At 36.9% G+C, this 24,289-nt stretch overlaps 2 protein-coding genes and 1 long non-coding RNA gene across 4 annotated transcripts in view; 1 reads left to right on the top strand and 2 right to left on the bottom strand.

Moving 5' to 3' along the window:
• Positions 1–24,289, top strand: part of LOC134653078 (uncharacterized) — a 383,717-nt gene that overhangs the window by 277,627 nt on the left and 81,801 nt on the right. The gene's annotated exons all lie outside the window — the stretch shown is intronic.
• On the bottom strand, positions 755–2,034 carry LOC134653053 (cytochrome c oxidase subunit 6A, mitochondrial). Its single transcript, XM_063508337.1, has 3 exons — positions 1,875–2,034; positions 1,618–1,766; positions 755–924 (listed from the first exon to the last, which is right to left on the bottom strand). The coding sequence occupies exons 1-3, from the start codon at positions 1,963–1,965 to the stop codon at positions 844–846; spliced, it is 321 nt and encodes a 106-aa protein (XP_063364407.1). The 5' UTR covers positions 1,966–2,034; the 3' UTR covers positions 755–843.
• LOC134653071 (serine/threonine-protein kinase S6KL) overlaps positions 3,020–24,289 on the bottom strand; it is a 79,858-nt gene continuing 58,588 nt past the window's right edge. For both annotated transcript variants that reach the window (XM_063508363.1, XM_063508362.1), the window contains exons 9-11: positions 5,403–5,473; positions 4,775–4,955; positions 3,020–3,218 (exon numbers count right to left, since the gene is read on the bottom strand). In XM_063508363.1, coding sequence (XP_063364433.1) covers positions 3,111–3,218; positions 4,775–4,955; positions 5,403–5,473 — 360 coding nt within the window. In that variant the 3' untranslated portion in view covers positions 3,020–3,110. The remainder of the gene's footprint in view (positions 3,219–4,774; positions 4,956–5,402; positions 5,474–24,289) is intronic.

Genomic DNA, 24,289 nt, shown 5'->3' with positions numbered 1-24,289 from the left:
GTTTCACTTTTATTGATATTGTGTTACGTTTCAAAATTCAATATTTTCATGTTTTTGACAGTTTTTGATGTCGTTTTGACAGTTAACGTCGACGGTGTGCGTCGACTGCGTCGTGGTGCGTTGTCAGCTTTGACGTTTCTTTGTACCACAGATAACATTCAACCGAACAAAACCGGAAAATATTTTTTTTACCTAAAATCCATGCTCCCCAACATAGCAGAAATTGTCGAACTTTGAAGGGATTTTATTTTAAAAGTCGAATAGATGGTGGAAAGGAAACATGCGAGACCTGTGGCCTATTTTATACAGCTACAAGTTACAATTTACAAGCGGAAGTCTCGTTCTAACACATAGGGTTAGAAAGAGACTTCCGCTTGTAAATTGTAGCTTTATAAAATAGGACACTGATATATTGATATTGTTTGAACAGTTTTAATCAATGAGCAACATTTACAACCTTGGATTGATCTGTTGCATGGTAAAATTTATTTTGTTTACGTGACAATGTATTTATCTCACTAGATAGTTACTTGAAACATGCACATGCATTATTTTAGAGATTTTTAGCTCTGAAACAGGAACATTGAAATTTAATAAGGGTGAGGTCATGTGGGGTAAGAAAACATAGGGCAATTAATTTTTCTTGGGGCAAGTTATTAGTAAAAGTCCCGTCGTATTGCTAAAAGTGCTTCTCTTTGCTTCATAGTTTATTTTACCCCATTTAACCTTACAGTAAAATAAAATACATCATATATACTTTTTATGACTTTTACTTTAATGACTTATCACAATTAATTTTCTAATAATGTGCTCATGCACAGTTTCAGTTACATTGTTGAATGTTCAGTGCTCGTAGCCACTGGGCAGGGCGTTGACATGGGGGTTGTGGAAAAGGGACTTCTGGCCATCACCCCATGGGAACCTCTGAAATAATAAATAACAAAAGTAGCATTAAAACTAGCAATAATCTAACAAAGGCTACTAACTAAGATACAGTAGAGCTTCCTTAAATTTACTGCTAGTCGTTTAGGATGACACAAAAATTTAAAGATGATACATGATAGACATTCAGAGACCTCTGTAATCTGTCAACGGCCCGTCTTTTGCCCGTACAGATTAGCAAGGTCCTACTGTACATTCTAGCATTTAACATCTTTGCTGCAACATAGGGTCAATTTGGCCTAATGAAAGTATGCTTATTTGCAATGTTAACTAACTGCCACAGAAAGTGTTAATATTTTATAATATTTTAGACATTATACATTTTGGTTCGAACTAGACAGTGGGCCTAAGATGGTAGAGTCTCTTCGGAAAGAGAAGCGTTGTGGAATGTATTGGGCCCCATAGCACTTTTATTATCTGTCATCATACTCATTGTGGTTGCCACATGCTAAGAAAGATGTAAGTGCGAGAATAACACAGTACGTACAGTACCCAATAGACAAGAAATAAAATCTACAGGTACTGTAAATATAAGAAAAATAATTATTTTACATATTACTTATGTATGTACTTACTACACACTTTATAGTTTGCAAAAACTATGGATTTAAGTATAGTTAATAATTTTAACTGTTATTGGCGACAAAAACCATAGATATTAGCAACAACGATTACCTTTGTGCGGACGCGAAGGTATTCATAGGGGACGAATGGCGGAGGCTCATGATGCCCCTCCTGATGACCCAAGTACGCGTTCAGCATACCCAGACCCACGGCCGGGAAGCCCACGAAGAACGACATCTTCTTCCACAGGGCATGGCCACCTAGCACAAAGAGAAAACACCTTACACGACTGCACAAACAGGTCAGAGATAAAGCCCTTTAGGTTATACATGATTACATAATTCAAAATACTCATAAATATTGTTTACCTCCATGACCACCAGCGGTCGCAGAGTGCGAGGAGGCGCGAGCCTGGTTCCTCAGGTAGTTCAGAGCGGCCCTTTGCAGAATCGCAGCCATTTTCACGGGAATCTCGTTCTACAAAATTCTATAATCGCAATTTACTGCTGTCAAATTGACAGATAAGAATCCATACCACAGATAGTAGTAGAATGTACCATGGCGTTTTGTATTTGCTCAAATTGAAAACCAATCAAAATAAAAAGGCCAATATTAACAAATATTACGATTTTATTTTGTTCAGATTTAATCACAATATACTTAATTATGTATTATTCTTATATTATTATCAACTTTACAAAATACATATTATTTATTGGCTACGTGCGTAGTTGGTGGTGGGAAGGTGATTGGCCAGAACTAACTATAGTTGGTCAAACCAATAAATGTCAGTAAATAAGAACTAAAAAAACTACACTAATTTTTCTTTTGGGTACTATAGTCTGTCAAGCCGGATATGTCAGTAGCAATGTAAAGCAAACTAAAGTATGGTATCCCTAGGAAACGAACAAAAGGCAGCAATGTACATCGAACATCGATGAAATGTAAACAAAACAGTTCCACAGATAAGATATAAATGACACGCGATTTTAGAATAATTCAAACGTAGTGTTGCTAACCCGCGATTTTTCAAATCTGCCGCCTTTTTCTACTGACACGATTTGCTTGAACGAGTATAGTTGTAGTGTAAGACAAAGATAGTATGATTATCTCTGTCTATGTTTGAAATGAGACGGTGCTTTGACAAACTATAAAATGTACAAAATTGAGATTCATATTTTTACTAACAGAAAACTATGTTAGAGTGCAAGGGTGAAATCAAGGTAGAAATAAGTAGATACAGCTACATTTGCTAAACATATGCTTCTGAATATGAGGCTAGCTGCCAATGGCTCTAGGTGGCCCATTCTAATTATTAGACCCGACCCGGTTCCTCATCAGTAAACACATAGGAAACAGGACATTCCAAGGCGCTAACCACAAACTACTGGAGATACCTATTAACTATAATATTGTAAGGGTCAAAATCTATGTCATAGACCTAAATTCTGATACCTGAATTATCTATAATAATATTAAATTCACCTATATGGCACCAAAGTCGGCATTATTTAAAATTAATATTCGTCATTTGGAATCACAAAGAGGTATTGAAGCACTAATTAATGGAATGATTAAGAATTTATCATTAGCTTTCTGAAAAGTTAAGTCGATTCAAAGTTATCGAACTGCAGATGGTCGTCTTCTCTTTTTTCAATGCGATCAGGAGGTCCGTCCGGAAAATAACGTTCGAGAATGGATCTTGGAGTCACCTGAAAAAAATAACATATTAGATGTATATTTAGGTAAGAAAGAACGCGGAACACGGTTACGTATTATACATCCCGAGTCCTGCCATTTTGATTTTGGTGGGTAGGTACGAGGGGTGTTCAAAATATTCTCGGTATGAGAATGAAAACAAACAAGTACGAAAAGTTTGATATTTTTATTTTTCAATATACTCCCCCCCTATGTTCATACACTTAAAAGATCGATCAATTATTTTTTTTAATCCCTCGTAAAAATATTTTTTATCTTTCGTGTAAAAATGCTCCTCCACTGCCGCCTTCAATGCTTCATCGTCAGAAAATTTATTTCCACGCAGATCCTTTTTAAGATTGGGGAGCAAAAAGAAGTCGCTGGGGGCTAAGTCCGGACTATACGGTGGGTGAGTAACAGTTTTAAACCCACGTTCAACAATAGCTGCCTTGGCAATATGAGCAGTATGGACGGGGGCGTTGTCATGCAGAAGCAGAATACCTTTGGTTAACTTTCCTCGCCTCTTTTCTTTAATGTCCTGTGATATTTACACCTTTTTCTTTATAATCGATTAGTAATACTCCTTCACAATCCCAAAATATCGTGGCCATGACCTTGCCAGCTGAAGGGATGACCTTGAACTTCTTGGGATGAGCTGAACCCTTAATGTGCCACTGCATGGACTCTTGTTTACTCTCTGGGTCATAATGATGAACCCAGGTTTCATCTCCAGTAACTATTCTTTGCAGCACCTCATCAGGATTTTCACCGCACAGGTCAATAAAATCGGAACAACAAGCTACACGCATGTCTTTTTGAAGCCGAGTCAGCATTCGCGGAACCCATCTTGCACTTACTTTTGACATATTAAGATGGTCATGTATAATATCATGTACGGTACCAATAGAGAGATTGGTTACTTGTGCTATAGATTTTACCTTCACTCGACCATCTTCCAATATAAGTTTTTCCACTTTATCAATATTTTCTTGTGAAGTAGCTACTACAGGCCGGCCAGGTCTAGGGTCATCTTCAATACTCTCCCTTCCGCGTTTAAACTCGCTTGACCACTTTTGAATGGTAGATAAAGAAGGAGCAGACTCACGGTAAACACAATCCATTTCCTCTTTTATGGTTTTTTGATTTTTACCCTGTTTTGTCAAGAATTTTATCACGCATCGATGTTCTAATTTAGTTAACATTGTCAATTCGCACAGGATGTTCATGTTTGTTCAGCAATTGCAGAAAAACAAAAGACTATCTCGGTTCGAATTATACTTTTTTTTAATGTCAATGAATAAACCTTAGCGGCCAGTAACGAAAGAAATTTTAGAAGAGGTCGTAAGATATCAATACCGAGAATATTTTGAACGCCCCTCGTACCTACCTACATATTCGTTAGGGCCTAATTACTACCGCAAACATCGAAAGTAGGTAGGTCCACTGTTGTTTATAAGGGTTCCGATTGTGAGTTGCCAATCAATAGTGCTAATATTTAAAAACCGAGGAAAAAATCTCTAATACCTAAGCATTCTAAGCTTACCTAGCCTTTAAAATATTCTAAGCCTACCTTCATAGCTTTCACATGGTCGAACTTGTACCCCATAAAGAACGCTGACTGCTCTAACTGCCTCAAGCTCTTCATGCGAACCCGAGGGTCGCGGTCGAGGAGACGCACCAACAGACCGCGGGCAGGTTTCGACAGTTCTGCGTTTGGCGGTAAAGTGCCTGGTACAGGCTGCTCTTGATTTCTGAAATTATGAGGACGAAGAATACAATATTAATGGCCCTTAATGGCCTCTACAAACGTAACCGATAAATGAATACGATTTGTAATAGGTACAATGCGGCGTTTGATCCGACGATTAAATTACTACTCCTACTTAGCCGGCAATTACTTATATAAAATTGCATGGCATTTGTTGCAAGGTGTAAAAGACTTAAGCAGGCCCCTCGAAACTGCGGGAGTTAATATTAATTTCCTCTTTTGGATTTAGAATAATATTTATATTGTTTCCGCGTTATTTAATGTTCTCTTGAAATTACTTAGAAAACCTAGGAAAAGTCAAATAATCTGCTACTTATGGGAAACCGTAATTCTAATGCCTGGAAAAAGAAGTAAAAGTAGTTTGATAAATCGATTCTAGGGAACAATGGCGTTGATTTTAGGCGAAAATTGACGGGATTTTTTTCCTTACGTGACGTCGTTTTCATCGTCACTGTCACCCGCATGGGTCGTTGCTCTGCGCGCAACCGCAGGCACTGGAAACTGTCAACAATGGAAATTTTGCATTAGATAGGTAGTTAGGTACATCATAGGCATTTGCTAAAACGAAGTGTGGAAATGTCATCATTAATGTCAAATTTCTATGAAAATATGTTCTTTTCAAGTCGGTGCAAAGTTAGATTGGACGGACTCTACTTGTTTCTTAGAGGCCTATGTATTGTATCTGTATGAATCGATATCTTATGTATCTACCTACATGCGGCATAGGTCTGTAGACACATCCGATGAACCTAGGAATGTTTTAGGTCGCCAATATATCAGCAATAATCGCCAACATAATAAACAATATGGAAAAAAGTTACACAAAAGATTAATAAACCTTAAAAGAAAGTGCGCAAATACCATGTGTAGTTAGGTCTTTTGAATAAAAACTGCATCTGCATAGGAATTTCTTATTAGTGTTGTGTGCCCCAAATAATCACTCCGTAATGCCAAAACAAAAGTACCTACCTATTAAAAAAAATCTATGTTGTTTGAATATTTCACGAGCCTTTTTAGTTACCTAGTTACGTGAAACTTTAAACAGACGCATATATGTACTAACTAGCTAACTGGGTAAATTACTTAGCTAAAAATAATGTCATGTTTTCCCCGTTCGTAAGACAATTTATTTAATACACGTTGTTGTAAATCGTGTTTGATACTGCTATAAACATTTATTCGTCGTCGATCTTGTGTAGTCTATTAAGTTTTACAAGCCTTAACTTAGTTACATTCTTTCGACCGTCTTGCGAAAAAAACTGACCAAGTGCTATTCTGTTCGGAGGACATGGGTTCTGCTTTATTTAGGTACTGTCTACTTACTTCCATTCAAGAGCCGGTTCTATTCGACATTTGGGCAACAGACGACCTACCGCCAACATCTGCGTCTCTGTCGCTCTCTAAGTAACATGCAAGAGTGATAGAGTGGCAGATAACGATTTTTCTCTCGCTTGGGCTACTTGTCGGTTTTTCAAACCTATTTACAACCCTGTGGACTCTCAGTCAATCAGCGTCTGCCTTCCGACCTATACCTAGAGTTAGACCAAGCTAAGTTGGCAGCAACTTTGATAGCCCAGGCTGTGCAAGTGTTCTTTTAAACGCTAAACTTCTATGAAATTATGACGTTTAAATACATGCACAGTCTGTGCTGTCAAAATAGCTGCAGAGTTATCTTGGTCTAACTCTAACCTTTCCCCGCGATCCTAAGTTTGTACCAGGTCTAATGATTAAATTTAGACCCATTACATCAACCGGGTGACTGGCGCCTGACTAGTCCAAGAATTAAATCCTAAATCTAGTAAAAACCTCTAGGAGCCGCTATAGGGACCCAAAGTTTCCCATCATCGTAACTAAAAATAGCATATATGTACCTTAATTACACTGTTGGGATTTACTGCCTATATTAACGATTGGCGCCCGTAATGGACTCGAAGACTAGCCTGATAGGCTTACTTATTCAACGTGAGATAAATTAAAATAACTTTAAGGGGTTGGTTTAACCTATACAAACTGCTGTGGTGTGGATTAATACTTAATTACCACGATATAATTATGCTGGTTTAGTTAGTAGTTAGACATTAAAATGTAGTATCTAAACATGGCAAAGAACGCAATAAAACTATAATGTACAAATATAAAATATAGACTTTAAGAGCAAGAAAGCTGGATGTCTTATTTATCCTGTACCTCGGTATAAAATCTGAACTTTTACGAGTAAGTAAGTGCCTAAGCGAGAACCTAGGCAGTAATATACTTACTCGTAATTTATCCACACATATTAATTTATAAAATTGCTGCCAATGCTGCCATATTTATTTTTATTACTTAATAGTTAGATATACATAGTTAATGTAGATGTTAGCATACATAAAATGTTTTTATTAAGGAACTATGTATATAGGTATCTCATTAATTAAAATACTTGAGCTAAATAACATTCGGCTCAAGACTTAGGTATACCTAAAGTACAAGCAGCCAATAGTTATACAGATGTTGAAAGAACACAAATCTGCCAGAATTCCGACCGGAATATCTAACAGAATTATTTTTGTCAGAGTTCTTTCGATTCCATCCACACCTCAAGCACCTACGCTGTCCCGCGAGATAACGCAAGTTACTTATGCGAGAGCCGAGATATTTGTGATCATAGAAATTTCGCTCTAAATTACGTCACATCTCCATGAGCCATAAACCGCCACTTGTGTGGTTTGTGTTGTACCAAATTGTCCGCATTTAGTTCTCCCATCTCCCATATTACCTACGTAACAGAAACAGAAAGACACCTCCATCTTTGTAGGACCGAGTAAACTCTACAAATAAAATACACGTAGGTATCATGATAATCCAGTATAGGTACTATAGGTCAACCGTTTAAATAAGGCGGTTGGCAAAAAAATATTATGGTCAGCTACGGACTGACTGAAGGCTTGGCTACATAAAGTTGAATATGTAAGTAAACCGTAATTTACATTTAGCCCCAAAACGAAGTAATCTTCTAATAAAAAAAACACTGGGCAAATAAGTGACCTATAAGTACGTACATTGTTTGTTTGTTGTGATAGTTTGTTTTGTGTTGTCTTCCTCCCACATGCAGTGTAATCTAACCATTATATCTTCGACCGCATACGATTTTGACTGGTCATTCATTTTAAGTATTGACCTATTATCGGCGCGCTTCGATTGTAAATATAAAGAACCGTTAGAATAAGCCTTATCTCCAGTATCAACACAGCGGCAAAGATTAGTGAGCGTTAGAGATGGTTCTGACTGTTCTGAGAGAGCTTCAGTTGCCTAATATCGCCTCGGGGTCCGTATTTATAGAAAATACAGTTCTCTCATTCCATCATTTCAGGTATATCTGTTTTCTCATAAATGACCAGTATGAAGAAGAGCATAGCGAAATTATATTTGGTCCTATTTAATCGCTAGGTATGTGGTAGGTATAGTTTGCCAAAGGACTGTCTTGTTTAAAACATATAGATGCTTAATCATACTATCTTTGTCTTATACGTATAGTACTAGCACCCAAAAGAAAATGATGAGTATAGTTTTCCTGGTTCTTACTGACTGACAAATTGGTTTAACCAACTATATGTGGCCTACTACGCTTTTTAAGAGATATTAGGTGCCTAAGAAGTTTAGTTAACCTATGAAGGACTGGAGGCTTATATTTCTGCACCTAAGTACAAATATATATGTAATTATGTACGGCTTTTAGCCCTCTACTCCCAGCACTTCAAAATGTTTCCCTCATTTTGAGGGGCTAAAATGAAAAACCGCTCGAGACTTTTACAAAAAACGATTTAGATCGGTGTTGTCTAGTTTATTGTCTCGATGTGACCAGTCTATAGACATTTCGGTCTGTGGAAGCAGTGTTTACACTCGTTCATTCTGATCCAGTCACGATTCGACCGCATTAGTGAATAGAAATGGCCACTGGTTTCCAAGCGGGTGTGCTTTACAGCAATTTTCGAGGGACATGCCAATTAGCACCTGTGCCTGTTAAGGTTGCCGTAAATATGCTTAGGAATTATGTAATTTACAAATGTACAGCAGGTTCATATTGAATACTAAAATATCAGGAGTCAGAACCAGAACCAGTACGGATATGATGGTCGTTCTTGTCTACGTGACAGCGTGATAAAACGGTGTCCGTCACTTTCTTTCCCACGGTGTTAAACAGTGACAGTTATTTTATCACGTGGATAAAGATGGATAAAGCTATCCATAATAGGCTGGCAGGAGTACCTACTAGCTTTACTTATAGATACCGTCGTACTTTTTACCGATCTCAGTGCATTTTATGGGCGTGAAGAAATGCAGATAGAGCCGAATCTCATAAGGTCTCGATATCAAAAAATTGCCAAACCACGAGTCGCATTGTAGACACCCCCTTTCTGTTAAGCTAGCATTCTATTTGCGAACTATAATTACTTCGGAAGTTTGGTTAAATAAGTATGTACTATAAGTACGTAATGTTGCAGCAAATTTAAAATATAGGTACATAATGGAATAGCCACACCTAACTAAACTATAAAAGGCACCTATTATAGTAACGGCACCAGTCATGGAACATTTAAGAGGAAATCTGGAGTATTTGTGATATTTCCCTGATACATGTAAAAGTTCTACCGCTTAGCTTGTTAAAAGATGAATATCCTATCCTTCTTTTATGTTTCAGGCGTGTTGTATCAAAGATACTGCAGTTAGTTTCCACATAATTAATAAATTAAAAGTATGTTTTTTTTCTCCAGTCATGGACACCAAAGCTCCAGTAATGGAACCCCGGTAATGGACGTGGATCCAGTAATGGGCCCCCTATAATGGGCATACCTTATCAGTATAAGATATTGGAATAGGGAATAAGTTTTTGGAAAAAAACTAGTTATTAGTCATTTTTGTCACCCGATGGCATTGTCATCCGATTTGCATACGTATCCAAAATTTCAACTCAATCGGAAATCCGAAAGTGGCTCAAATGCCATTTCCAAGATTTGAATCACACTAACTAATACAGGGTGGATTTTCTTTTTGGGTCAGTGAGGGCAGCTACCAGATCCCGTGCTGCTACGAGAAAACGGTCTTAGAAGACCTTCCCTCGATTTCAAATTAATGAAGATTGGCTTTTACAGATTTTGGAAAAAACATACAGGGTGCGAGGAAAAGGTAATTTTTGACAAACTTTTTTTTTGATGCCAATCGATCCCATTCCTATTGAGGATCAAAAGCTTGTATGGAACAAAAAAAAATTCCGGCTAGAAAAGCCACAAATCGAGGAAAACATTTCCCATACAATTTGTATGAAAATGAAAACTTATATTTTTCACATGCTATTTTGGTATGCCAATCGATTCCATTCCTATCCAGTATCAATAGTTTTTTTGGGGTCAAAATTAAATTTCACATTTTCTCCATAGTAAATGTACCTATGGAAAAAGTTTTTATTAATTTGTGGCTTTTTAGTACATTATCGTAAATTGACCCCAAAGAAAATATTGATACTAGATAAAAATGGAATCAATTGGCATAGAAAAAAAGCATGTGAAAAATAAAAGTTTTGATTTTCATATAAATTGTTTGGGAAAAGTTTTCCTCGATTTGTGGCTTTTCTAGCCGGAATTTTTTTTTAGTTCCATACAAGCTTTTGATCCTCAATAGGAATGGGATCGATTGGCATCAAAAAAAAGATTGTCAAAAATTACCTTTTTCTCGCACCCTGTATGTTTTTTCCAAAATCTGTAAAAGCCAATCTTCATTAATTTGAAATCGAGGGAAGGTTTTCTAAGACCGTTTTCTCGTCGCAGCACGGGATCTGGTAGCTGCCCTCACTGACCCAAAAAGAAAATCCACCCTGTATACAAACTAACAGGGCAAGTTAAATAAAATTTTGTAAAAACGATATTAATTTATCCGAAGTCCGAGAAGACCTCCTGACATAGTTCGTACGAGTAACTACATTATACTTCTGTATTGTTTAAACATGAAATTACGCCATGGCAAGCATCATTATGTAAATTATCCCATCATAGGAGGTATGCAGTTTTACAGCTCCTATAATGGGATTGGGCAAAATACCACTATTTTTTATACATCTCTAGAGTCACAACGTAATGTGTTGTATACCTTATCTCATGGTAAATGCAATTAACAAAACACATTCTAGTTTACACCAAGTAATAATTAATTACATTTTAATATATGAACTCACCTCTCTTAGCGAAGTTGTTAAGAATTCTTACTGGTTATTTTTTCCAGTGACACGACAACTTTTGGGTTGGCGCCAATTTCTTAAAAATTAACCGAAATTAATAAAAAGTCGAACTTAAACAGCTCTATGACTCTTATTTATGGTAAAATATTGCCAGTGTTTATAAACTACTTTTACCTACTTATTTTAGAGGATTTGTGGTTTTATATCCCATTACCGGTTCCACGTCCATTATAGGGTCCATTACGTTATAACTGATTTCTTGGAATATAAAGGCAGCCCTAGGAATTTAGATTGTGCTCAGTTCTCCTTGAGCCTTTGAAGATCAAAGTAATTGTTGTTAATGCAAGCTCTGTTACTGTTGCACCGCTAGAATTACATTACAACAACATTGAAACTATCCGACTTAGTAGATTCGACTTGGTTTTATTTAATGTCGACAGAAAAACTACTTACTTACCTAGATTTTGGGCTAAGATTTGATAAGGAAATTCCACCCTCATCTATTACGTAGGTATATCACTTTGACTGTCTATTTTACTTTATTTTATATGACAAATCGGAGGTAAATCTTAAAACTTAGATACGCGATTAAGTCCCGTTGTATAATTTAATAATGTGTAAAAATCGTGAAAGTTTAAATCAGTGTTATATGACAAAGTTTGTAAAAAGATATTTAATCTATTCTTTATTCAAACAAACACCATTATTAAGTTTACAGCTACCTATGCCAAGACACTTATACCTATTAAAGTTTACATAGCCAGTATCATATAAACATGTACAATTTTCGAACTCTCCTCCTTACTTAACATTCGGAATTTCAGGAGTTAAAAGATTAGTGTACCCTTAATGCGAGAACTCGCATGCGAGTTTCATTACATTGCGGGTTTTGATCGGTCGGTTGAATTGGACGTAACCAATAGTCCGCAATGTAACTAAAATCGCATGCGAGTTCGCACGCCGTCTAAATAAGCCCTTATTTCTCCAAAGATTTCTAAAAGGAAGAAATGCCCGTAATGCCGAGCGAGCATGCGAAAAATGCAAACCAACGAACATACTTGTGCACAAACGCGATTTGCGCACCAACGAATTAGCCCACTTCGTAATGCTCGTAATGCTTTACGAAATAATATGTATATAAGTCAATGAATTTCCTCCGTTATCCCACCTCCGACCATTGCAGAGACAAACAGTTAAAAAGTAGAACAACATTGTCGTCAAACTAGACCCTAATCCAACGGAAGTCTCACAGTTAACGGTGCAACGGCTGGGACCCCGGCGCGGACCTCCGCTGATTTGTCAACTGTCCGAGTTGACCTACTGCCGTGAAACTTGACCTCAGTGCTTTCGGAAGGATTTATCGTGGAGTTTGACTGGTCTGGTGACGCAAGGACTACAGTTGCTAAGCGGGCGAAGTGTTCAAAATGAGCTAAGCAGCCTAAGCACAACTTTATTGTTAGGGAAATAAGAGCGTGTTCAGATCATTTTAAATAGGTACCACTCCTAAACAAAACTTGGAGCGATAACTAGTTTAATTTTGGGAAAAGCATCGATAACTGAGTTTATCGATTTAGGAACTCCCTACCTGTCATTAAATTTTGCCCTAAAATCCGATCTCTGTACGTAACGTTTCGATCGCAAGACTGTTCAGAAGAGTGTTCATAGAGGAAAGTTGGGTTTGATTCACCTATTAAAATAAACAAAAAGCGGGTAATAAAATAAGATTAATTAAATTGTCTGGCATAACCGGAATCAAATTCAAACTTAATAAAATCACGAGACTAGATACCTACAGTTTCTGGTTTAATTTAAGCTTCGGGTTTTAACACTTTGCATATCGAAATCGAGTCGTTTAACATGATACCAAGACCAAATGGGATAGTCTTCGTTAGCAACTTTCAATGATACGGATAAGTGTGAATGCGGGATAAGTGTTCTCCACATTGTTTAGTATTTATTGCTGAAAAGGAATTTAAGTTGGCTTGATAGAAGAAATCTCGAAAACATGTCTAATTTTCATTTATTTTCAGTAGTAGGTATATTACCTATGTTACCGTCATACCATATATAGCAGTATAGGTTTAATTTAACATAGCTAGTGACTAGTGATATAGCGGAGGGATTTGCTGAGCAAAATTTTAACCATAAGTATATTTTCAGAGTTGAGATTGGAGTACTTAATCTCTAGTAATCTTCCGTCTCTAGTTTTATTTTGCGGGACACACGTCAAAAATATATCTCAAGCGGGAAAGCGTATTATTAATTAACGGCGAAAAATGTTTGAAAACATATTGCAAGGGCCTATAACATATTATGATGTTTTACGCGAAAAATCGTATTAAAAGTAATCTTATTATGCTGTATGTTATACCTATGTTCAATAGTCCAAATGATCAAATCGATTGATACAAAGAAAAAAGTCAATATGCGAATCCTGCAGCAGACAGTACAGTCGCCATCAGATACATCGGAGCGGCTAAGGTGTTCACAATATCTGAACGCGCACTCTAAAGCCTTTACAATAGAGGCGTGTTCAGATATTTGCGAGCACCTTCGCCGCTCCGATATATCTGATGGCGACTGTCCCTTATGTATTAGCACGGCCGCCCATATCGGCGAGGGTCCCTAGCCGCTCGCAAGTCAACGGCGGTCGTTGACACCATTACATATAGGCACATGTTCAGGGGCACCATTCCAGGCAGCTTTACAACAGCTCGTGACATTGCGAATCTTACATGGCTCCCTTATATTAATTCTAGTAGACTGAAAGTAAATTCTAGTTAGGTTAGGAGAGAGCACAATGAAAGCCATTGTATAGTATTTAACACAGAACGTGCTACGTGTACCCAAACTATGTGAACAGTATTACCTACTATATAGTGGCTGTACCATGGCCTGTAAAGAAAGAAGTCCTAATTGCGTGATCTTGGTTTGTGACAGTATCATTTGTCACAAACCAAGATCATATATCAGTATATCACACCACATATTATATACCCAATCATCTGCAAATTCGTCCAAGGCCAAGCTTCGCAAGAGAAAGAGACCTTGACAGACAGGCTTGATGATATCCACAATAATGTATCCATCTAGTCAATGACCTTTTGCATTTATTCAATAAACGTTCGATTATTGCAACAGATATAATGCAATGATGAACTGGATACGACTTACATTAGTTTTATAGCATGCCATGTTTATGCGCTTGGTTCCCCTTCAGTGGCCCTACAAAGCATTTGAACTATTTTTTTATTTCACTTAATGCAATCTTCTTGAAAAGTAAATTGTATAATTGTACCCTGTATAATTCCGATTAATTCCCACCGTAAAATCATTCATCATCATCTTTCTTATTGCAATCTTCTCAAGAAATACGAAGGACCGGGCCAAAAATTGAGCTTAACAGTTCATTATGAGCTAGTCATTATTTCTAGGACTCAGCCATTAAAACTAATGTCATGGATGTTTTGAATAATTTTAGCTCCAACATGTTGCTAATAACTAAAAACAAAACTTTTGAATTAACGTCAGACACCATGCAACATATCGTTTCATGTCGATGTCTGTGGAAGCAATTTCTGATTATTATTTTAATACAGTATTACGTACTTGGGTTTTCAAATGCACAGAAAACATCATAATGCAATAGTGTGACTGTATTATAGTTAAGGGGAATATTGCCGCTGCTGTATCTGACAATCTCCTTGATGAGTACCTAACGGATGTACCTACGTCAGAAATGCGGTAGTACCTACTGCGGCTCAGAATGCTTAAAATATGTGTAAAATCTGAGCACTAAATGAGAAAATGATGAGCGTTATTATACTGATATAATGGAATTAAGATTGAGTTCCCCAACATTCGGATTAACCTACATAGCCAACCAGGCAACTACAGCATATGCAGATAAACGACTGTATAATCTCCCCTGTGTGTCCGGTGAAAGTGTCGCAATCCGTCACAATCTCACAATGACAGTTAATTAAAAGCTAAGCGCGATTGCGTGCATTGTCCGTCTCACCCGCGGTCTCATCTTGACACAACCTTGACTCCTCTCCGACTACAAGATGAAGCACACGAGGCGATATTCGCTCTGTGCGTTACCTACTGTGGCCAGTGGGGAGACACTGGCTGAGAGTGACTTCGGGCAAACTCGGCTCCGTTCGGCTCAGCATTGCTCCGAGCAATTATTAGGGTTGACACAGCTTGACGTCCCTTTGCGTGCCTACGACCACAGATAAGATAGGTAATCACTTGAATTTTGACAACCCTAAATAGCCGAAAGGGATAGTGCCATAAGTTAGAAAGGGATATCATGTGCGTTGATATCCCTCTTGTATTTCCCCCGCCGCGTACTGAAAAAGGTCCACCATTTGACATAGGTTTATCATCTACTCGTATCTTGTACAGATTCATCAAATTCAAAGTTCCAAAAAGCTGCACCGCGTAAAGCTACGGTAAGCTCGACGACGAACCATGCTGTGTGTTTTGTACCCTAACGCCTCGAATACAATTCGCCAATCAACCGATTATACACCTTATTACAATAACAATACAGGCTTGACGCCTCATTTACGCTGAATCGTATAATGATGTGCATTGTGCAATTTATGTACCTACGTTATTTAAAAAAAAACATCAACGACAATGTAACTTTAAAGGTTGAGGCGCGTAATAAAATAATCGTGAGTCCCAAAATAAACCTAGAAAAATAGGTACGCATCGCATCGAAGCCATTTGTTGTATTTTTTTTTTTTCAAATATAACGCGTAGGAATAATCTTTACTAATCTAGCTTTTTTTAGTAACAATAGGTATTTACATTTTTAATCAAATCTCTAGAGTCTAGAATGCTGACTTGCTACCACGAAAAGTTTATTAATGGATATTATATCTTATATATTATATATTATATATAATACCTATACTTAATTATAATCAAGTCATTACGATTCGACATTCACTTTGTCGTTCTGATACTTTTCATCGGAGTATATTTATTATTTATTAAAAGTAAATTATGCATGCACTTGGGTAGATACCTACCTAAAGTTTATTTTTGACTAGCGATTGATTTAGTTTTGTTTGTATGTTTTACATTTTTGCAGACCTGTTTTTAAGATAACGCAGTAACATAACGACCTAATTTACTTCTGCGGAGTTTTTATTGCTTGATAAATAACTACCTATAGGTACCTTCGGATGGCAAGTACCTACTTGAAAGCACCACATAGGAATATGACATGTTGGTAGTCGCCTCGGCCCGGGTACGGCCCGGTGTAATAGCGTGAGTCATCCTTAACTTGACGGTTTTCTCCAGCGATGCTAATTTCAGCTTCTAACCAATGTCTACAATTTAAAAGATTCTCTTTACACGCATAATTCTTACTAACCAGCTATAAGCTAAGTAGGTAATACCATAGAGAAAAAAATACAGAGTGCTCACTCCATACATCAGTTTTAGTACCAAAAAGACTATTAGCATCTAGCATCGAGTAGCGGAACTATCAGTACTGCTACTTGACAATAGATGTAGCACCGACCGGAAAGTCTTATGCTGTTGAGATAAGACTTTCCGGTGGGTGCTACATCTATTGTCAAGTAGCAGTACTGATAGTTCAGCTACTCGATGCTAGATGTAGACACTGAAATTAATAGTCTAACTGATGTATGGAGTGAGCACTCTTGTCTTTATTTCTCTATGGTAATACATAATAAATGTTGACATTTGTTTGTCGGGATGTGTATTAATTAATTACGTAGTCTACTAACAGTAAGTACCTTATACTAGAAAATGTTTTTTTTCTATTCTCATAGGTCGTTCTTCCCCTAAATAGGTCGATTTCAAAGGTCTTGGATAAATAAATAAGTTTTTTTATCCGAAATATATCTCCAAAAAATAGTTAAGGGTTAAGTGAGAGAAACAAGCTTTACGTGAACAAACTCTCAGGCAAAAGCCAACAGATTATAACATCGATTCTCAGGCACTAGAATCAGCAAAGGAAGTAGAAGATTTAAATCATGGCTACTTATAAACCTAGACAGGTCTGTCAGAAGTCAATGACACAAAACGGCACGGCCATTATAAGACGGGTTTTACTTTTAATGTGCAGCAGTTTAAACATATTCTTATCATCGTATCACGTATTCATGTTTTTATTTAATGAATACAGAAATGTTGATTATCAATTTATCAGATGAGATCACGTGACTTTGGTTTAGGAATGTAACTGTGTTTTGTGACACGAATTTTAAATACCTACAGAACTTATTAAAATGTCCCGTTTTGCAAATTTTGATATAAAATACCAGAAATAAGTATGTCATAGTAAGAATTAGATTAAACTAAGTATTTAAATTGAATGAATACGTTATTGGAAATTTTACAAAATATGGTCTCATGTAATTAATATTAATAGATAGTATTCTAACGCTAACTGCCCGCAATGACCTTTTATTTATGTAGACGTGTGACGTTCATAGTTGACAAAACTAAAATTTGATCTAACGATTTTGACAACTTGACAGGTTGGCGTCACCATACGACTAACTAAATATAGGTTCCGTAACCTATATTTAATCGCTCATGTGATGATCGTGCGCCTGGTACCATATCTACCTCATTTTACTTACATCTATGACTGCCCGATTCGAAGTTTTAAGATACGTCAATGAATAGATCTAGAAACGATATGGATTAGATGTGTCAGTGTCAAAAGTGACTTTTTTGTTTGAAGAAACGTCACATTTGACACTGACCATGACATATCTAATCCATATCGTTTCTAGATATTTTAATAAGTAGACGTATCTTAAAGTGAGAATCGATCGGGACGTAATGTTTTGGACCATGTAAATGTTATTTGAGAAACGCAAATCCTTCACAGTAATAATAATTTTTGTAATAATTTTTTGTTTATTTTTGTTATTGGCCGTTTTGCTTCCTATTTTAATAACCATTTGAATAATTGAGGTATACAAGAAATCCTTCACTTGTTCTGAGACAAGGCACGCAATGACTCAAATGAGTTTATTATACTGGAAGCTTACATTAAGTCCTATATTTTCCTGTTGGTTCAAGTCTTCCTCTAAATGAGTCTAGCTTAGCCTAACAGATCCAAAAAGATGTAAATACGTCTGAATTCCATAGAGGATACGTCACAGTAACTTTACTAAGATTGTCGAGAGTATAATGATATGGTTGTGGTCGTTTCCTCGAACGTTTCTCGAGGGTAGACGCTTAATGGGATCGATCTTGGCTAGAGGTTGATATACAAGTTTTATTTTTATACCACGCCTGATCGTAAGCACGTAGTCCATAGGGACTTACAACCAAAGCGTCTTGCGCGTCTATTATTAAATAGGTATATGGAGATACACTTCTAGATTTGGCTAAAACGTTTGATACTGTATCGATACCATTTTACTTCGCAAATATCAAAATCTAGGCATACATGGAATCTTACTGTCATGGTTCGCGAGTTATCTGTCAGAGAGAAGGTAAATTGTCAGAGTAACGTAATGGACCCTATAATGGACGTGGAACCGGTAATGGGACATAAAACCACAAATCCTCTAAAATAAGTATGTAAAAGTAGTTTATAAACACTGGCAATATTTAACCATAAATAAGAGTCATATTAGAGCTGTTTAAGTTTGACTTTTTATTAATTTCGGTTACTTTTTAAGAAATTGGCGCCAACCCAAAAGTTGTCGTGTCACTGGAAAAAATAACCAGTAAGAATTCTTAACAACTTCGCTAAGAGAGGTGAGTTCATATATTAAATTGTAATTAAATATTTCTTGGTGTAAACTAGAATGTGTTTTGTTAATTGCATTTACCATGAGATAAGATAAGGTATACAACACACTATGTTGTGACTCTAGATATGTATAAAAAATAGTGGTATTTTGCCCAATCCCATTATAGGAGCTGTAAAACTGCATACCTCCTATGATGGGACAATTTACATAATGATGCTTGCCATGGCGTAATTTCATGTTTAAACAATACAGAAGTATAATGTAGTTACGAACTATGTCAGGAGGTCTCCTCGGACCAGATCTTATGATGGAGACAGGAGGTGGCCATAGGAACTCTGTGATAAACGCAACCTAATTGTGTTTGTGTTTGTTAGAATTGTCTCGATGAGTATTAGTTGCCTGTCGAAAGAAAAATACATTCTTACATAAAAGCTTAAAATACCAAAAATGACTAATAACTAGTTTTTTGCCAAAAACTTATTCCCTTTTCCAATATCTTATACTGATCGGGTATGTCCATTATGGGGGGCCCATTACTGGAGCTTTGCTGTCCATGACTGGAGAAAAAAAACATACTTTTAATTTATTAATTATGTGGAAACTAATTGCAGTATCTTTGATACAACACGCCTTAAACATGAAAGAAGGATAGGATATTCATCTTTTAACAAGCTAAGCGGTAGTACTTTTACATGTATCAGGGAAATATCACAAATACTCCAGATTTCCTCTTAAATGTCCCATGACTGGTGCCGTTACTATATGTTGCTTTAAAAATTCTACGGAACCGATTACATTCGGCGTTCCCCAAGAAAGCATTCCTGGGCCCACTCTTTTCACAATATACATGAATGGCATTCTTCATCTCGAGATTCCCGATTCTGAAATTACTTGTTACCTAATACCTATGCAGACGATATACTACACTACCGGTCAAAAGTTCAAGTTCTCCCCTTGTTTCGATACAAAAGAGTACTTTTGTGCGATATTTTTTGCAGTTTGGACATCGAAATTTGTTCATCCGTTATTGTTTCCAGACATGTGTTTGATTAGTCAGACATAATTTACGTACATTACGAGTACGAAAAAGGACAGAAACCAGCCATGTAATACGCGCCTATAAGTCGAAATAATCAATTACTTTAAAATATTGAACGTACACAAGGTCCCATAAAATACTTTAAATATCGTTTTAAAGTTTCGTTTAAGTTTTCTTTAAGTTTCGTTTTCTACGTATACTTGGATTGGTTCTTAATCCAGGTCATTCACGTAGGTAAACTCAATAATACTCATAGCATTAAGGAAATCAAAGAATTAGGATTTAACACGAATAAAGGGTAAAAAAAAGGGTAATAATGGTGATGTTTTAAAATGTGAAAGGCTTGCGCGGAGTCGAAGCCAAAAGCCTATTTAGCAATTTAAACCGAATCGAAAGTATTTATTATTAGATTTTTAAGTATCTAAGTGAAACCGCGGCTTTACTTTGTGGCACGTCCGCGGTCCGCGGTGGACACCGCAGGCCCTGCGAGCTGCGGTCAACAGCCTTGACATTGTACCCGTTTATAATGTTTGTTATTTTTAACCTGCACCGTCGCGTGATTCTGCCAGGGGTTAGTGGAACTTGTTGGAATACTTTCTCATTAGCCCGTAATTATATATCTGGTTTTTAAAACGTTTCATTTGGAATGCAGATTTGTCTCAACACAAACTAAGTAGATAGGTATAATAGCTTGAATTTGAGTCTAAATATAACAACTATTCTGGTCCACACAGGTAGGTACCTAATGATTAAACTAGATATAGGTATACTTAAATGTAACAAAATTGTTATCTGAATTTTCTGAATTTTAATACCTTTACCTACTATACATATTATGAACCGGGATAAATATTATAGCATTTGGGACGGGGAACTATGTTTTCTGTTCCTCCGTTAGATAAATAAGTAAAATAAAGCGTGTTTGCTCTGACAAATCAAAGGGCTTTCCACAGGTTTTTGTACGAGTACCTACTGCATATGTATGGCAGAGTTCATAAACATTTTTACAAGCCAGATTTCCATAAATATATTTACACGACCTTATTTTCAGTGTCTTAGAGGCGTGTAAATATAGTTTTGGAACGTTGACTTGTTTAGATGTTTGTGGACTCGACTGTTACTAATCCTATGGAAAATAAATTTGAATTTCCACTTATGCGTTACTGCATGTGGAGTCAATACATATATGTGTATGTGTATCTTCTTTATTCGCAGTCCATGTACGATTAACAAGATGCTATAAGTACATATGTATGTACTTTGTTTATCTATTTATTTGGATGTCTCGAAGTGGTTAGCATAGTTCTGATATTCTCATTGATTAAAGACTTAATGCTGAATAACTAATTGCTCAAAAAACCAACATAATTAGGATCTCCGGCTAGTCATTGTTTTGGCGAACTGCGATAAAGTTATTCTGGACAATAGCTCCGAGGCTCCGAGACCAAAATGTTTTTGTGAGTTACAGGGCTGAAGTGGGTTTTTTCCACTGACAAAGTATCTTGCCTTACCATAACTATTGTTTAACACACTTTGTGGCTATGTGATAAATAGTGTTACTTTAAAATAAAAATCTTGAGAATTCTGGAGAAAAACAAGAGCGGTTTCAGTAGGTAAACGATGACATAAGTGTGAATTGCTAAATATAAATGGCACTTTTGATTATGATAACTTTTATGAAAGGAATGAAACCATAGTAGGTATTGACTAATTAATTAAAACGAAAACTAAGCAGATCAGTATGAATATTAATGATCGACGATGGTAGCTTTTGTGAAGGGAATGAGACAATAGCATCGTCTAATTGCAAGCAATACCTACTATAGACGAATAAAATGGAAGTTAAGTCAAAAGGGGAATAAGTCACTTGACCATTTCTCCCCTCTTTCTCCCCCAGTCCTCCCCATTTTCCTCTCTGGATATTATTCCCCATGCATATATCATATTAGTCCCCATTTTACTTCTGGAGAAGCAGTCGTCCACTATCCTCTTAAGCGGATCAATACGAATATACGAGGGCTGTTTGATAAGTACCCGTTTTCCAAATGTATTAATATCACGGGCCGAAAATATGTATACAATCGTTTTAAGCCATTTTTCAGAGGTGGGAAAATTTAAAAAAAAACAGCATTCTTTTGTTTTTTTCTCATTTGACAGCGATTCAGTGAAAGCGTGAACTTAAAATTGTGAAAATGGAGAAAGAGCAGTATCGGTCTGTAATTAGATTCTTGTTTTTGGAAGGAAAAACATGTGATGAAATAAAAGTAAGAATGCAAGCGGTTTACCATGAATGTGCTCCTTCTATGACAACCGTCAGATACTGGTTTAACGAGATTAAGCGGGGGAGAACAACCGTCTTTGATGAGGATCGCCCAGGCCGCCCAATTGAGGTGACTACAGACGATATGGTTAAGAAAATTGAAAATATCGTTTTAGCCGACCGCCGAATTGAACTTCGAGAAATCATTGATGCTGTAAATGTTCCAATCAAGCGGGTACAAAACATATTAGAAGAAAAATTGGGTATGAAGACAGTATCGGCGAGGTGGGTGCCGCGTTTACTCACGGAGGAGCAAAAACGGAACCGACTGACTACTTCGGAGCAGTGTTTGGCCGTGTTCAAACGTAACCCGAAGGAGTTTCTGCGTCGTTTCGTGACCGTGGACGAAACGTGGGTCACCACTACACCCCGGAAATAAAAGGGCAGTCGAAGCAGTGGATTTTACCGGGTGAACCTGCGCGAAAGATAGCAAAAATCGTTCCATCGGCTGGAAAGGTCATGGCGACCGTTTTTTGGGATTCGCAGGGTATTATACATATTGAGTTCTTAGAAAAGGGGAAAACGATAACAGGGCAGTACTATGCCAATTTATTGGATGAATTTGACGCTGTGTTGAAGGACAAACGACCCCATTTAAAATATAAAAAAGTACTGTTTCATCACGACAACGCACCAGCTCATTCGTCTAGAGTTGTGATGGCTAAATTAACACAATTACGCTACGCCCTATTGCCTCACCCCCCGTATTCTCCAGATTTGACCCCATGCGATTTATTTTTGTTTCCCAACCTGAAAAAATGGCTCGGTGGTAAGCGATTTGGATCAAATGACGAAGTCATTGCCGCCACAGAGGCCTATTTTAATGACTTTCCGAAATCATACTTTTTGGATGGTTTATTGAAGCTTCAATATAGGTGGAACAAGTGTATAGAGTTAAAAGGAGACTATGAAGAAAAATAAATGCATATAAACAAAAACAACTGATTATTTTTTTCATAAACGGGTACTTATCAAACAGCCCTCGTATTGTCGATTTTTATAGTCACAATTCGCAATTACATACTAGGTAGAAAGTGACTGCCATGTTAACAAACATAAAGACCGCTGGTGCGGAAATGTGTATCTTAAGGATATAGTCCCTCCCCTAGAGTCAAGCCTAACAAACAACAATATGTGTTTGTGCCCCTGACTTAGGGGACACCCACAATATGACAATACATATTTCCTTCATTTGTCCTTATTAGAGACCATCTTGACGTTTTCCCCGTTCATAAATTCGCCATCGTCCATCACAAAATACATTCATCATTTGTTTAGTTGTCTCCCTAGCAACCAACGCCTTTAGAAATACACCGTGCTTTTTACTAAATTTTGATGATTTTTTTAAATAAATTACAGTAGAACCACGATAATATGATACTTGATTATAAGAACCCTGAATCGGAAAGGAAATTGGCAGATACAGCGGCGGCAACAACAACGCATGCAATAAAAAACAACGGGTTGCACTTAGGGAGTGCCGGCAGAAGTGAAAACTCAATGACTAGTGCAAAATGCACTATGTATAATTGAGGTTAACGCCATCTAGCGTTATTTCATCGCATTACTTGAAACCCCTAAGCACATCACTGTTAGTACTCGAGTTATATTAATACCAGTTAGAGCGAAACTCACTAGATGGCATTTAAATAAATAAAGTAAAACTCAATGACATTACATGTAACAGTTTTTCGATCAGGTCACGTGTCCGTCTTGCGGTCACGTCATCTCTCGCGAGTTTAACATTTTTTCCCCACCTCCAAAGTGCACAGCGCCGCTAAAGAAGTTTTCACTTCAATAATGCAGTTGCAGTTGACATCCGAATGTCACATTCAAAGAGAATATAATCACTATTTATATTTTCAACAGAAGTGTGGCAAGACATTGTCAGAAAAAGAAGAACGTAAGTAAGACATTTATTAACTTTAGTTTCTTATTGTCCGACTGTCCTCGCTATGTCCGACTAGTCAAACAAATGACCAAT

This window comes from Cydia amplana, chromosome 12 (genome assembly GCF_948474715.1).
Source record: "Cydia amplana chromosome 12, ilCydAmpl1.1, whole genome shotgun sequence".
Taxonomy (NCBI): Eukaryota; Metazoa; Arthropoda; class Insecta; order Lepidoptera; family Tortricidae; genus Cydia; species Cydia amplana.
This window is presented reverse-complemented; position numbering and strand designations above follow the sequence as displayed.